A 15,522-nucleotide genomic window follows, 5' to 3' on the forward strand; every position below is an offset into this window, starting at 1 on the left:
ATAAAGTTATGATAGATTGTTGGACCGGAAACAGAAGTATTACAATGCTCATCAGTGTATTCGTTTAACTAATATAATATATAGAGAAAGGTAGGGGTTGTGGAATACTATTTTGTTTTATTGAAATAACTCAGAATATACATATTTTATTAAGCTAAATAACCAATTAATAAAATCTAAAAAAAAAGGAATATTATACTGCAGATGCAAAGAGGTTTCCGATTTGAAAAAATTATTATTTAAACTTTTTATGAATAAAAATTTTATGGACATAGATATAGATTTTATTGACATCATACGTCCGTAATGAAAATCAGAAAGTAAAATGTAATTTTTACAATCTAAACAATTTACATTTCAAGTTCAATTAAAATTTAAATCAAGTTTTTAAACACTTCTATAGGTGTGTACACTGCACACACACAAATAAATAAATTAAAAATTACGTTTTCGATGGTAACTTATTGAAAAAATACATGATGTTAGAGAAACAAGCGCGATTGTTGTACTCTAGCCTAAATCTATTATAAATATTAAATATTTAAGTAAAAGAAAAAGTCCTATTTTTGAAGTTGATCTTTATAATGTTTATATATAAATCCATTATATATAAATTTGCAAATGTAACAAATATTTAAATGTTATATTAATTACATTGTGAGTTTTAGCACACATAGTTACATTTATACACGGCACGTAGAAGTGAAATATATCTATGATTGGTACGTCAAATGTAGTTACGAGGAATTGGTGATGAGTTTCCACGTTCTAGAAACTCTAAACCAGACAAGGGAAAATTAGAGGGGAAATATCGACGTTGTATCGTGTTTATACGAAATTCTACACTACCGAAAGAGATTCAGAATCATGTAATATCTATGAATATTTCGTTACATAATTCTCATTAAATCTTCTCTTTCTGTATCTCTTCACCAATCTTACAAAAAGTCCGCAACGATGGCATTAAATTACTTTGTTTGCGAACTACAACAGCGAAACTAACTTTCAGTGTACTCAAGTCCACTCAACAAATTGTTTCTATCTAAAGAAGACACATAAGAAGACAGACGCTGGAGCATCACGTCGATCGTCACCGTTCGTTGATCATTTCCAGCGATTAGCAGCCAAAGAAGTTTTTTCGAACGCATAAAAAGGCGAGAGGGATGAAGGACTGGCCTTGAAGAGCTGGTCGGGCCTGCAAGGCCTACCGGAGAAGAAGGAACGAGAGGAACCGACCACCGGGAGGGTCGTCACCCCTTCCTAAAAAAAGGGGTCGAGGCCTGGCACCAGGTCAAAAGCTCGGTCACAATAGGTTGCCTGCAAAGCGTTGGTTCTAGGGGGTCGGAGGCGGAGGAGGAGGGTGGTGGCGTCGGGGGCAGCGAGGGAGGCGGCACGAGTATGTGCTGCGTCCTTCAAGGTGCCGAGAGAGTGTTCCCCTCCGTTGGGAACGGGGGGAAACACGGAGCGGGAGTGGGAAGCGGCAAGGGCGCCGGTGACACCCCCGTGGGCGCCCAGGATCTACCCCTCGAGTCGCTCTGGGCAGCCGGCTTGGACGAGGGGATGGGGTTTCCGCAGAGATGTTCCTATGCGAATCAACATACCTCTCTCGCCGCGTCATCTTCTACGAGCCACACATCTCCCGCGAACCCCGACGAGCTCTGGAGAGAGAGAAACTTCCCTCATAGGTATATTATTTATAAAATTAATTAATGAAAGTTTAAAACTTTTGCTGATTTTTTAATATATTAAGAAGAAAAGAACTTGATCAATTTTGACGTTAATATATTTATATCAAAAGTCCTTTTTCAAATCGGTTATGAATTCGTTATTTTCATGTTCAATTTGTCTCAATATTAAGAAACTTTTAGTTTTGAAAAAACTTCACGGAAGTTGAGGCATATTACAAGTAGAACTGAAAAAACTTTGATGTACAAATGATTTTTATTATTTTCCAATTTTTATTAGAATCTAATTGTTAATCATTTATCGAAAAAAATTTAAGAAACAATATTGCAATTTGTCATATTTTTTAAACACCATGAAAATGATCTAAATATACCTATCATATGCTTACTATGCAACTTTGCATTAATTTCATTTACAACTAATTTTTTTAATCTGGCAAAAAAGTTTTTATCTGACAAAAAAGTTCAACTTTCTATTATATATAAATTCAAAGTCTAATTAAACTTTCTTCAAAAGAAGATCATCACTTAACTCCTAAAATTTCGTTACATTTGTTATTTCTTTCAAACAACAATTAGAACAAAGTTAAGTACAACGTTTTACTGGGTTCTTGAAAATACAAAAATCCACCTCCTCCCACCCCAACATCCTACTGTATCAATACAATAGCACCTATAGAAAGGCTCGCTCGCGCAGAACGCCTACGACCTCCACGGGAATCGGTTCCTCGATTACGGATGAGATATGGACGTCGGCGAACGAGCGGCGATTCTGCCGCACCTCGACCACCTCGACTGGCATCGGGTCGTCCCTGAACTTACACGAGAACAATCGCTCGTTGGAGTCACGCGACGGCGATTTCTACTCCACGGATATCGAGGATTCGAAGGACACATCCTACCGGAGATTCTACCCGACCACACCGACCACTTCCGGTTTGGGTTCATCCTCGGATCGTCAATCCGTGGAAACGCAGTGTGGTTCCAGAGATTTACCGGATCATCTCTGGGCAGCCGCGATGGAAGATGGTTTCTCGCGCTTCAATGCCATGAAGTCGCTGCAGACAATCACACGACAGCCTCGTCCAAATCACGACTGGGTGAAAACCGAGCGTATCTCCAGGTTCACCAAGCATCGCACCATCAGTCAATCGCCACAACACGAGCAGGAAATCTGGACGTCCAAGCTGAATGAGAGTGCAGTAGTCTCCGGTTATGCCACGCAACGGAATTTTGGTCCACACAAATGCCACCATCAAGCACGCAGGAGCTTCTCCACGTCGATCGTTGCGGATCTTGCCGTCACACCGGATGGATCTCAGCAGAGTCTTGGCAGTGGCGAGTTCTTGGTGAGTCTTGGTGTTATTTCGGTGTTGTGTCCTGTGATAGTTGTTTAATATATTTTCTTATCTACTGTTTAGTGATAAAATTTTTTAAAATGACAAATACCTTTAGGTTTCTAAACGTTAAGCGTAAGCTAAAATTACGCACATAACTTTTAATGCAAATATCCTTTCAAATATTACTTGTATTTATCTTGAGATTAAATAAGTCGAGTTCATGCAGTTCTTACATAGAGCTGAAAATATATGATACTCGTAAAACGAGCCACAGCTTCACGGAAAGAACGATTTTACTGAAGTACTTAAAAATTTAGCCAGATGCAGATCTGAAAATAATTTTATTGAACTATCAAAATAATTACGTAGAAATCTCAGACATAATGAGCAATGTCGCAAAAAATTTTGACATGCTATCAATCAGTTTGAGCGTTCTACATAGTTATTTTAATAGTCTAACGAAATTATTTTCAGATCTGTATCTAACAAAATTTTTAGATGCTTCAGCAAATTTTTTTTTCCGTGTTTTTTCAAACACACAAATTATAGGTCTGAAACATTCTTAGAACTAATATACAGTTCGCACATTAAAGTCTTATTATAGTTATTATTGCTGCAATTGCATCACAAAATACCCGTATACCATTTACGGATTTAATAATGTCCGGCATTTACGCACCGAACTTTTTTTTCACAAAGGTAGTTTTGCGTCTTGTTCTGTTGTACGGATAATCTTCCCAGCCGGTTCGTAAAAATGCACCACCGGTAGGAAAAAGAACAAAATTATGAACTAAAATTACGTACTCGCTACGCTACGATTTCCAACCGTTGATTATCGTAATGGCCTCGGGCACCCGAGGAACCATCCTCGAGTGAAGTGGGCGACCGAGCTCTCAACCCTTCCTCCTCACTTCCACATCGCGGGGAGGGATTTAACCCACTGACTTATCGCGCCTGGCTTTGGATTACCTCGCGGCAAAATCGCGTAGCCTGGTCGCGAAACTCGTTCCTAGTTTTCTTTTCGTCGCAATGAAGGCTTTGACGCAAACACTCGGGTTCGTAAACTGAATTTATCGCCGCGTCGCGATAGCACGCGGTTTGTGTACTCTTTAAGACGGATTATGGACTTTCTTCTTCCGCGACTTCTTCCTCAGGCAATTTTCCGCGACAATTGAATATATATCTTGGAATGAGTCACGCGAGATTCATGCTTAAAACTAGAGTGAAAGCAGATTGGACAATGATATATTGCATCTCTTAAAGAAAATCAACGAAATTAAATATACATTGTTTAATATGTCCTGTATACCTTGTATATATTTCTACCAAAATAATTAAGGTTAAATAATTAATTTCTCCAGAGAAACATATTTGTTGTCAAATTATAATAATAAAATTGTTGAATTAATATCTAAAAGGTATTTGTCTATATAATAAATTTCTTTTTTAATTAAAAAAACGGTTTTTTTTTTAATATCGAGTGTTTGTTCAAAGTTTAATCCAAAATTTGCTGATTTTTGTATAATTTAATTAATTTGTAACATAATAATTATTTGATTATAATGATTATATACGGAATATCACATCGGTTCCTTGACTTTATTGTCGTTCGAAAATAATGGCCGGTCTGTTAACGTTTTTCCTGAGATTAGATAAATAAAATTCACCAAATAAAACATAAACGGAACACGAAAGCAGCATGTCCGTTCGTGTGGCGTGTAACTAAGTTGACAGAAACTATTAAAATATAGTGCGCGTTGTTCGCAGAAACTCGAGTAAGTACGCTTGCTGAATCTCGAAAAATTGTCGGAAAGCTGGACGGTAAAAATTTTAAATCTGACTTTTCGCAAGCATACACGTACAATATATCAAAAGTTTTACGAGCGATATCTTTTGTGTACGCGCTGACGCGAGAAAGACACAACTATATCACCCTGGTCTATATTCAAATTCTCACCCAAGTGCCACCCAGATATCATTTTATTCTTGTTGTTTACCGTATATGTTAACCAAGGATAAGATGATACCTAGGGAGCACTTGGGTGGAAATTTGAACGTATTAAAAACTCAAAAATTTATGCTCCAGCATAAATCTTTGAGTTTTTAATACAAGATTTATAATTCAGTGAATCGTGTAATTGACTCTCTGTGAAGAATAGCTTATGTAGTGTATTATGTCTACTACGTAGTGTATTCATCAATATTCGGATAGCACAGAGGGTTTAAAAAATTCAAAAAGAATTCAGTCGTATGTCATAAATTCTGAGTTCATTTTCAGATGCAAAAAGAATTCTTTTTAGGACTTTTCAACAAAAGGATTCTTTTTACGTCTGAAAAGGAACTCAGAATTAATGACATACGACTGAATTCTTTTTGAACTCTCTGTTCTTTTTCTCTTTGTACTATCTGGGTATTCTATAAAATTTTTTTTGTAGGATCTTTTTTTTAGATTTAATTTAAATTATATGAGTTATAATTATAAACTTGAATAATTAATTAATCAAAAGAATTCGGAGATTACGTGTATAAAATTATATCATTCATCAAATAGAGTTCATACATTTTCCATATGTTAGAAAATAAATAATAAAATATAGTAAATTGTTTTCTGGTTGCACATTGCAAATGAGTTTTAATCGTTTTTAATGTCTATATTATAGTCATCTGTATTACCTAATAAAGATTTTATTGCGGTATGATTGATATTGGCTTCGCAAGCATACATTTTGTATGTTAGCACGATGGCTGGATACGATACATTAACCGCTAAAAACAAAATTTTTTCCAAAAAAACCACCACGTCTACATTACCGCTTATATTCCATCACGTATTCCATTGCTCAATGCACGTCCGCTCAATGCAGCACGTTTTCTAATATGCGTTTACGCGTATCTTCTTCCAATAATGAGAGTAGACTCGCATAATTGCATCGATATTATCCGGGTTGCAACGTGCATGAATTAAGTAAGATGAAACATGGGAGAGATAAATTGGACTTTAATTAAAAATTGATTCAATGATTATTTCCACTTATTTTAACATTTCTATTATACGAACAATTAGTGAAAAGCGTTTATTTAATCATTCAAAGAGGAAATATATTAATAAGGATATAGTATTCATCACAATTATGATATAGTCGCTCATAGAGTCCTATACTACACACAATCGTGATAACAAGTAGTGCAATTATTAAATAACGAGTGCAAAAATAATATAAGTACAATATTATAGTGATATAGGTATGTATATAATAAAAGTAATAATGTATGCAAGATTCAAAATATATTCTAGGGTAAAGTTGCCGAAATCGTATTTTTTCTCTTAAAGGTTTATAAAAATATTAAATTTTTAAATAAACTATAATCTCTTTCCTTTCTTATATGATGAATTAAATAACAATTCTACTGTGCTTCATGTCACGAATGTAACACAGCAGCATTAAGTACCATGTAATTCTCAAATAATCTGTAAGAAACTGTGCAAGTATAATAATTGAATTTTTAGGCGAGATAGTGCGAGTTTGACAACCTCTATAAATAAATCCTAAATAATGTCAGCGAGTTCAGCAAAGGAAATAGTTGTTGTGCAGCATTGATAAAGTGACACGAAATTTATGTCACTTATTTGAGCACGCGGAAATAACTATTGTTTCACGCGGTGCGTCACGTGCGACAAAGTGACGAGGCGGATGTTCATTTTGTGCACGATGAACGAAAGAATAGCTCTGTCAAGCGGCTGAATGCTTGTTGTCCTCGCGTACGTCCTCGCATGCAACATCGCTTGCAGCAACGAAACCTAGTCTGAAATCTGTCCGGAAAACGATGTACGATGATGACGGGATATAAAAGCGCCATTCTACTTGGGGATATTACAGCCGGATATCGTGGTTCATCTTTTTTTCATCGTGATCCACGATCTCCCGTAAAATGAAGGAGTGCGTCACGTGACTCACGGTCGTTTTCCTTCGTTGGATAATTCCGACCGTCGGGATGCATCATTAATTTCCTCGCTCCAGAAAGTACCTCTGCTAAGTTGGAGTACGTAATTGAACGGAATTTGTTATAGCTAACTTTTTGTTTGGAGATTGAAAGTTCTGTATCTGAGAGAATAATATGTACAAGATAGCAAGGAAGGGAGAAAACAAATTTTCTTTATGAAGAGTATCATTTTAATTTTTCATAAAAATGGGAAACTGAATTTCGAACATTAATAAAACCGAATAATTATAATTTTAATTAATTACGCGTTATTGATTGTGAGATGAATGAAATGGGTGGCAAGAAATATAAATACACGTGAAGAAACTTGTGTAAGCTGACGTGCATTATATTTAGTACTTGTTTTTGATCAGATACCCTGCACAAAGATTCTCTTTCTACCTCGCTACTCTTTGAGTCGCTTTGCTTAATTAGTCGTCCCTTTCTGTGTGTCATCCTGGAACTTTGCATCTTGCAAATAAACGCAAAGAGAAGCCAACTCGTCTATATTTGCACATCGGGCAGAAAGTATATCAACATGCGCACTTTGCTACAGGATTTTAACGTGTAATTCTTGGCAACCAGGCAAGAAGGACGATCCAATTAGAGTCGATGGAATCCTCTGCGCACATTCCAATATTTCAAGCGTTAACTTTTTTCATTTACAATTAGACGCTTTTACTTTTTTTTTTTTTTGCGAAAGCTTCACGATGCGACGATCTGCAAGTGGCGCTTTTCGACGCGTAATTAATATGATTAGCGGCCACGACGAACACATAAAATATGTTCTGAAAGTTCCTCTTTATACCTGTTACACAGACACTTTGGTTGCAGAGCAGAAGAAAATGTGAATAGTGGTAAAGTTTTTAACCGGCTTAATTTTATGACATACATTCTTTCGCAATTAAATTGTTTATTATACGACATACTAGAAGCTTGATTTCTTCTCAAAGAAGATCTCAAAGAAGAACGTCTAAACAACGTTCCAGAATGTTTACCATAATTTTCTAACATTCATTATTACACATTAGTAAATGTAGTAAATGATGAAAATAATAAAAGAGATAATCAAGAAAGATAGTTCTGAGGAATTTCAGCATCGCTATTGTCGTTTCGCAATTGAGTTGAAATTCTCTTCCGACTATGTTTCTCTTTCTTCGGCTTTGTCAGCACTTAAAGACGAACAAAACAAAGGTTCAGAGCTCTCAATATAATTTGCAATACGCGAAGCGCTCGCTCTCGTCTCATAAATAGTATGCGCATCTTCCTTAGTACTCAAGTGTAGGCACAAGACGATCCAATTAAACTCCGCCGTGTTGGCGAAGATGATCCCTTAATCGGTGATATATACATGTGTCAAGTGCAGAGAGCACGAAGCGCGTTGACTGACGAAACGGCATAAATCGATTTATGTCGGCGACACGAAAGTTGAGAGGCGTCCCGCGCTCGCAAGATGAGTTTGATGAGGTCCGCACATAATTATCCTTCGATTAATGAGCAGGCATACTGGCGGGATAACTACTAGCAAGGATTTACTCTCGTAATTACGCTCGCTACTTCGACAGCTTAATGAGGAATATATGTATGTATGTGTGCCTTTAGCTCGGTTAAGGTCTCATCTCTCACGGATAAAGCGCAATTCGGTAAAACGGGATTACCGACACCACTTTTTTTCCATGGAAAGAATAGGTCACTTTTAAAAGAAAAGCATAACTTACAAATAATAAATAAACATCTCGATAGATGATTAGTAATAAATTAATGAAGTACATTATTATAAAAGAAGGAAACAGAAATCTATTTTCCTGATTAATTTTCCTGAGAAGAAATTTTTGCATAATGCAAAAATTTGTTTTCAATCATTTTTTAAATCTCTTAGAAGGGGGAGGTAAAATTTTTTTATATTCCGGATAAAAAGTTGTTATGTTGTTAATTATATATTTCCGAATGTAACAACAATTTTTTAAATAATGAATTATGAGTCAATTTATAGTAATTATATTATCCTATAATGTAATTAAAAAATGTATGTAAAAGATTTTCTTATTTCTAGGATAAATTATGATAAGACTATATATGTATATATATACTATATACTATATATATATATATGTTCGTGTTAAATAATTCTTTCAAACAATAAGTTTGACGCGCGAAATTCTAAATTTTTCGATCGCTGGAAGTTGTCCTCACAAATCTTGTAAAATGAATATCTCAGAAATCAATTAAGTTATGTTAACGACGAAAGTAGATTAATTTTGTCGCAAAAACAAAAAGACAAAACCAACAAGATCTTTTATAATCCGGAAATTAACGTTTTTATTGCTCATTAAATTTTACTGAAACGCATTCTCATATAAGAATTTTATTTTAATTCTCTATATTTGACACTGACATATGCTCATTTGTCAAAGACGCCTGAATTTATGCGAGTCGAGCTACGTTCGCCAATGTCGACAGAAAGATTCTCAACGGCATGACTTATTGCCTTAAATACTGTCGCGATAAAGCTGTGAATGTATAGTCCGCAAACACTCGGCATGAAAGATATTGCACTCTTTCTCTGTAATAACTCTGCGAAACTCTCTGGAAATGGCCTGTATATATAATTTTAATCTCTCATATTTATTTCGCCTGATAAATCTACTTCATTATACATTTTTAGATATTCCGACCCGCTCGGTAAAGTAACTATAAAATACAAAAATGTAGAGGTTGCACTAACAATGAGCCTTTTTCCTTAATTTGCTTGTTTATGCTAAAAACTTTTACTCTGCTTTCTGAAAGATTTATTTTTGAGGATCTTAAAAGATAATATGAAAAATAGGACGCTGTGAGTTTGCATTCTTCTCATGAATAATTCGCAATAATTTACAATACATTTACGAGGCGAAAATAGTAATTTTTTTTGGGATGATTTATACATTTAGTCGTTACAAATCATATCAATCGCAGCTTAGCTCAACGCTTAGTTTATTGTTCTAAAACGTGTGTATAGACTTTCGCAAAAACGAGCAAAAAGTCTATCGTTTTTCCACATCGTTATCCGAGTCGATGTCGACAACAAATCGTGTTTTATTAACGAAAAACTTTCGATCGCGAGCACGTTTTGTACATAAACATGCAATAGAATAGACTGAACTGCCAACTTTTCATTGTTACCAACGAATGGGACTGCGACAGAAAAGGAAATGTACTGACATGGTTTCTCTGCTTTTCGCGCTTGCATTGTTTGCTAGCAAACATGAGATATTTTTTTAATAAATAAATCACATTGATACTAAAATTGATAAAAAGTACATTGCATAATTAAAAAAACAAAATATTGAAAAATAAATGTCGGAGATTTCATAATTGCAATGTTATATGTACGTTATTAATTTAATAATAATAAATACTTATGACATGATATATTATCACACATCGCACATTTTTGTGGCATTTTTTAAATTAATATGATGTTATGTACAATGTATTATAATAATCTGTCCCAAACCTGTTGCCTGCTCTGTCTTGCTGACAATTTTTGCTAACAATCAAATAACTTCGCATATCCGAAGAGCTAGAGAAAGCATGTCAATACGCTCCCTCTTCTGTCGCAGTCACACCATCCATAAACATCACGTTTTTATAGAGAGAAGCAGATAATATATGCTCCGTCCGAGGGGATAACCACTAGCTGAAATATTGTCCACAGATTACATGACATCATATGATTTCATCTGATTACAAATAATTTTTTTCGCTACATATGAAGCCGTTTGGTAAAATATACGAATTTATTTAATATTATACAATGATTTATCGTGGTTGCATACGTAATTATTGGATTATACATAGAAATTTAATATGAATTTTATAATGATTTCGAGGACTCTGTCCCACGATTACATTAAGTGGTTACCCCCTCGGCTCCGTCTATCCATACTGTGGTCAATATTCATAGTTCTTACATTTAAGACTTTCAGATACAGTCTTAAGATGTCACGAACCAACCAGAGCGCCATATTAGTATCTTAAAATATTGCAACGATCTTGAAATAAGAACAAACAATGAATACTGGCCTATGTTTACGGATTTAGAAGAAAATCGCAGCCTACGCGGCTGTTTTTTCTTTCGTCGATGACAGTAATTTTATTTATTATTTAGATCCTGATATATTTCTTGATAGATCCATGCTTTTGAAGAAGGTATCTCGACGAAATCCGTTCGGTCGCTTGAAAACGAATGACAATGACCTAATTAAGTTCATCGTTAATGCATATCGCGAAGTCATAATGCGCGCACTATTTCCTTTCGGAACGCGTTTGATTAAAATCCATTTATCATTGAAATCGCGTCCCATTTCTGACTTTTGTAAACGGCGGAAACACGCGACTACGATGGATTTTCCTTTAGCCTTACTGTCCGATTCAACATCCGTTCCTTTCTCTCCTTCCGTCCGTTTCTTCCCGTTTTACTATCCCGAAGCGGAAAGCGCGACGATAAAGCGTGAATTAATAATCGCCCTGCCTCCTTATTCCGATCTTCGTCTTGTTTCCTCCTGTCGCTGTATTATGCAGCATCTGCTGACATTGTGTTGCATAATAGAGTGTCGCGAGATGCGGCCGTTTATCTACAGATATCGTCATCATCGCGTCATTCGCGCAATTCTTTTTTAAGACCTGCGAATTTTTTGCAAATTGGAACAAATGATTCTTTTTTTTTTACTTTAAAAATCTCACGTTTTCCGATAGAGACATTAAATACACGCGGAAGTATAGGATTCTCTAGAAGATTCAGTCTCTGCTTTTTCCCCTTATTTTTCTATGGAACGAAAAGAATGGTAAATTCTTTATTCTTAGAATTTCTCACTGTGAGAGATAGTGATTGAAAATAAAAAGATGTTTCGTAATAAAGAATGTATACATAATATATAATATTATATTATATTGTATAGAATTTTTTGTATAACATATATAATATTATATCTTTTCTTTAAAATATTTAATTTTCTAAATAAAACATTATTTGAATTATTTCATACAATATTGCAAATTTATCTAGCAAAAGGTCTTTCTAAAATAATAAATGCTATTATTTCAGAAATACTTTTTGTTAGATAAATTTGCAGTATTATGTGAAATATTATTTTGTTTACAATTAAATACTTTAAAGAGAAAAGAGGAAGAGAAAGATTTTAATAGCGCTATTTACTTTACTAAGAGCAAGCTTGTATGGATCTCATAGTGCACGATAGTCGAGATACTTTGTTAATCGATGCTAATAACGTGTTGTGTTGCAACAAGGTCTGTTAAAGCTGCGTATATGCAAGAGCAATATGTATGTGAAATGTGACGCGAGAATGTCAATTTTCCTCGGGCGCTGAAAATGAGATAGCCGTGTACCTTTGAGCGACAATTTCACAAGGGTGGTTTATCGTAGAAACGTAATCTCCGTACCTGTATATTGAAAGTTATCGATGAGAGAACGCGATGAATTTATTTAAAGAAATTAAAAATAAGCTGAAATATATAAAAAGGTCAAAAATCTACTTATTTTGATTATTTATTTATTTAAGAACTGGCTTTTTATAAAAAGGAATTCAAACCGTTGAAATTTATCGTGAAATCTTGATGTAGCTATATGGAGCAAAAGTTCGTGGATAAAATATCTATCGATACTTTTCGCACGGCGAAAAGTGATTGGTCGTGAGAATTTACTTTCGTTAGCGGCGTTTCCTCGCCGGAAGACCATTCCCTCTACCTCTTTCCCCAGGGGAGATAAGAAAAACGAAGTGCAGACAGAATTCGAGAAGAGGTGCTGCAGCCGGATCTTGACTCTTGATTACTTGACGAGCGAGCGACTCGAATCGATAATCGGCACATTGCCGGTGCAATCTTTGCCAACTAAAATGATAATGCGAGGAATCCGTTTTTCCATGGACATTAGACAAACTGCTATGCGGATGGCAAATTTCCCGCCGTCGAGTAAAAAAGAAAATCATCGACATAATCGTTAATTTCTGACCGTAATCGCGTGATTTTACGCTTGGTTATTTTTAAAATTTGTTCAAAAATTTCCTCAAAAAGCTTTTTGAACATTTCTTTCAAAGTGTTATATTTTTTCATATCTTTATATAGTTCTACAACTTGCGAAGATTTTTTATACATGTCATGTTTCAAGTGTCCATTTGTAAAATATTGGCGAGACGTTTTTAGAGGTTTTTAAGGGAAGATATAAAAGATATGTGGAGGGGGGAAGGGTCTTTATTTTTGTATCTCGGTTTTATTGCAACATTACCACATTAAATTTCATCGATTATGTTTGAAATTAATAGCTGAATACTATAGGTATTTATAAATACCTATAGTATAAATTCTGAGTTATAATTCAGAATTTATAAAACCGGGATGCATAAAATATTAATTGACATGTGTATGATGTGTCGATACGTTTATTATTACTATTAATAATGTTTTCACAGTTTTCATGTTAGCTGATCGTTTTGAAATAACGGGAGATTTTTTTTCATTCGTTTTCAAAACCCAATTAATAGAACGTTCCAATATTCACGTCCATACGAATGACGTGTTTTATTCTCTCATATCGGCCTGGATATTAAAACAGAAAAAAAATTCATTTTCAACGTGCTTTAAAAAATTTTTGAAATTTAAAAGAGCAATCTTATGAAATCATTTTATTTGAAACTACGGAAAACGTAGGTAATTTTTTAATTTATCTGTATGATTAGAAATATCTTTATTTTTAGAAAATCAAAAATTTTACATACGATGAAGAGAGACAGAGAGGAGAAGGAGGGCGGAGAGAGAGAGAGAGAGAGAGAGAGAGAGAGAGAGAGAGAGAGAGAGAGAGAGAGAGAGATAGGTTTCAAATTTAGGCATGTTCATGCGTACGCGACAGGACGACGATGTATCTGATTTATTACTCAGGTGTTCAAGATAAAGGGAGTTATATACGTTACATTAATTACTAGTTCCTTCGATCAATCGCTGTTCTCAGAACCACCTGTTGTGTTAAAGGACTGATCGTGCATAATCGTCGACGGTGCATGCATATCCCACCGAGTGCATCGATAACATGTTATCGTTACTCTAGTCTTCTCTTGAATTAATGAGTGTCTTGTTAACAGAGTCCGTAGATAATCCGGTGATACCTTAAGGTGCAGTTTTTTATTTGCAGCTGCAAATTATTAACAAATTTAATCATTTAAAGTGATTGAAATTGTACATTACATTTTACGTTATTACAATTTTACATTAGCCTTCTTAATTACACATAATCTTTTACTTTTGCTTAAGCGAATAACAAGTGAATTAATTATATCATTTGTATGATGACGTATTACAACGCTTCTGATATATTGTGGCACGGATGGTTTAATTTCGAGCACCCTGGTTTTTATTAATTTATCAATTTTTAGTCTAGTGCGCACAGCTGTGGATTTAGCGCAGCAGCCATTTCTCGGCGAACGAATAAATTTGCTAATTATCGTCAAGTATAATCGCGGTGTCAGGGCTTCGGGCTTTCGTTGTCCAGAATTCTGCTGGATCAAGATACGACAATTGACAACGCGGATGAAAACGTTGATTGGCATAAACAATACTCTCTCTCGCGCTAGGTCCGATCTGATAGATGCGTGAATGCGAATTTGCATTAGATCAGTTGAGTGGTCGATTTGAAATTAATCTTTGCTTAATTGCGAATCGTGTTGCACGTTGGATTGGTTTTCTTCTTGGATCGTTATTTTCGATTATCATCAATGCTACATATATATTGTGATCTTTTTACATATCGAAATTAGAACTGAAGCTTCCTAAATAGCAGTGAATTGTATTATTAACAATAAACATTATTATTATTTATAAATGTTAATCATACGCTTATTATTACTGTCTATTTAAATTGAATTCGCAGTTATATGAAGATTTCACAGTCTCCGTGCAATATTTGAATAGCGCATGCTGCATATTATAATAATTAGAATAAATAATACTAATATGTAAATACGTCAATTATAATTTATATGTATGTTCGCTGAGAGAAAAATGTTTAGTATTTGTAACTATAATTACATATTATTATAATTATGATTATTACTGCTATAATAATAAAAACAATAACTATGTATATAGTTCTAGCAACAAATGTATATAATCGGCAACCTAAAATGACTATAATTATAGTTATTATAACCATAGAATAGTTGAAATTACCATAAAAATAATTCAAGTGACTATAATTTTATAAATCAATAATAATAAAAATAAGCAAGCCCATCAAAGCCAACATCAGTTGTTCGGATGCACAATTTATTTTCGTGTAATTTAACAAATCATATCAAAAATTAATTAATATACGTTTCGATCCCTATTGATAAGGACCCAAAAATAGGGGTCGAAACGTATATTAATTAATTATTGATATGATTTGTTAAATTACACGAAAATAAATTGTGCATCCGAACAACTGATGTTGGCTTTGATGGGCTTGCTTATTTTTATTATTATTGATA

At 34.5% G+C, this 15,522-nt stretch overlaps 1 protein-coding gene across 2 annotated transcripts in view; it reads left to right on the top strand.

The window, feature by feature from the left end:
• Positions 1 to 1,398: 1,398 nt before the first annotated feature.
• The window catches only part of LOC108765743 (uncharacterized), a 150,704-nt gene continuing 136,580 nt past the window's right edge, over positions 1,399 to 15,522 (top strand). The window contains exons 1-2 of one of the 2 annotated variants that reach the window (XM_018514588.1): positions 1,399 to 1,685; positions 2,356 to 3,034. In XM_018514588.1, the coding sequence (XP_018370090.1) occupies positions 1,399 to 1,685; positions 2,356 to 3,034 (966 nt within the window). The remainder of the gene's footprint in view (positions 1,686 to 2,355; positions 3,035 to 15,522) is intronic. The other variant, XM_018514596.1, reaches the window with a different exon arrangement.

This window comes from Trachymyrmex cornetzi, unplaced genomic scaffold (genome assembly GCF_001594075.2).
Source record: "Trachymyrmex cornetzi isolate Tcor2-1 unplaced genomic scaffold, Tcor1.1 scaffold117, whole genome shotgun sequence".
Classification (NCBI taxonomy): Eukaryota; Metazoa; Arthropoda; class Insecta; order Hymenoptera; family Formicidae; genus Trachymyrmex; species Trachymyrmex cornetzi.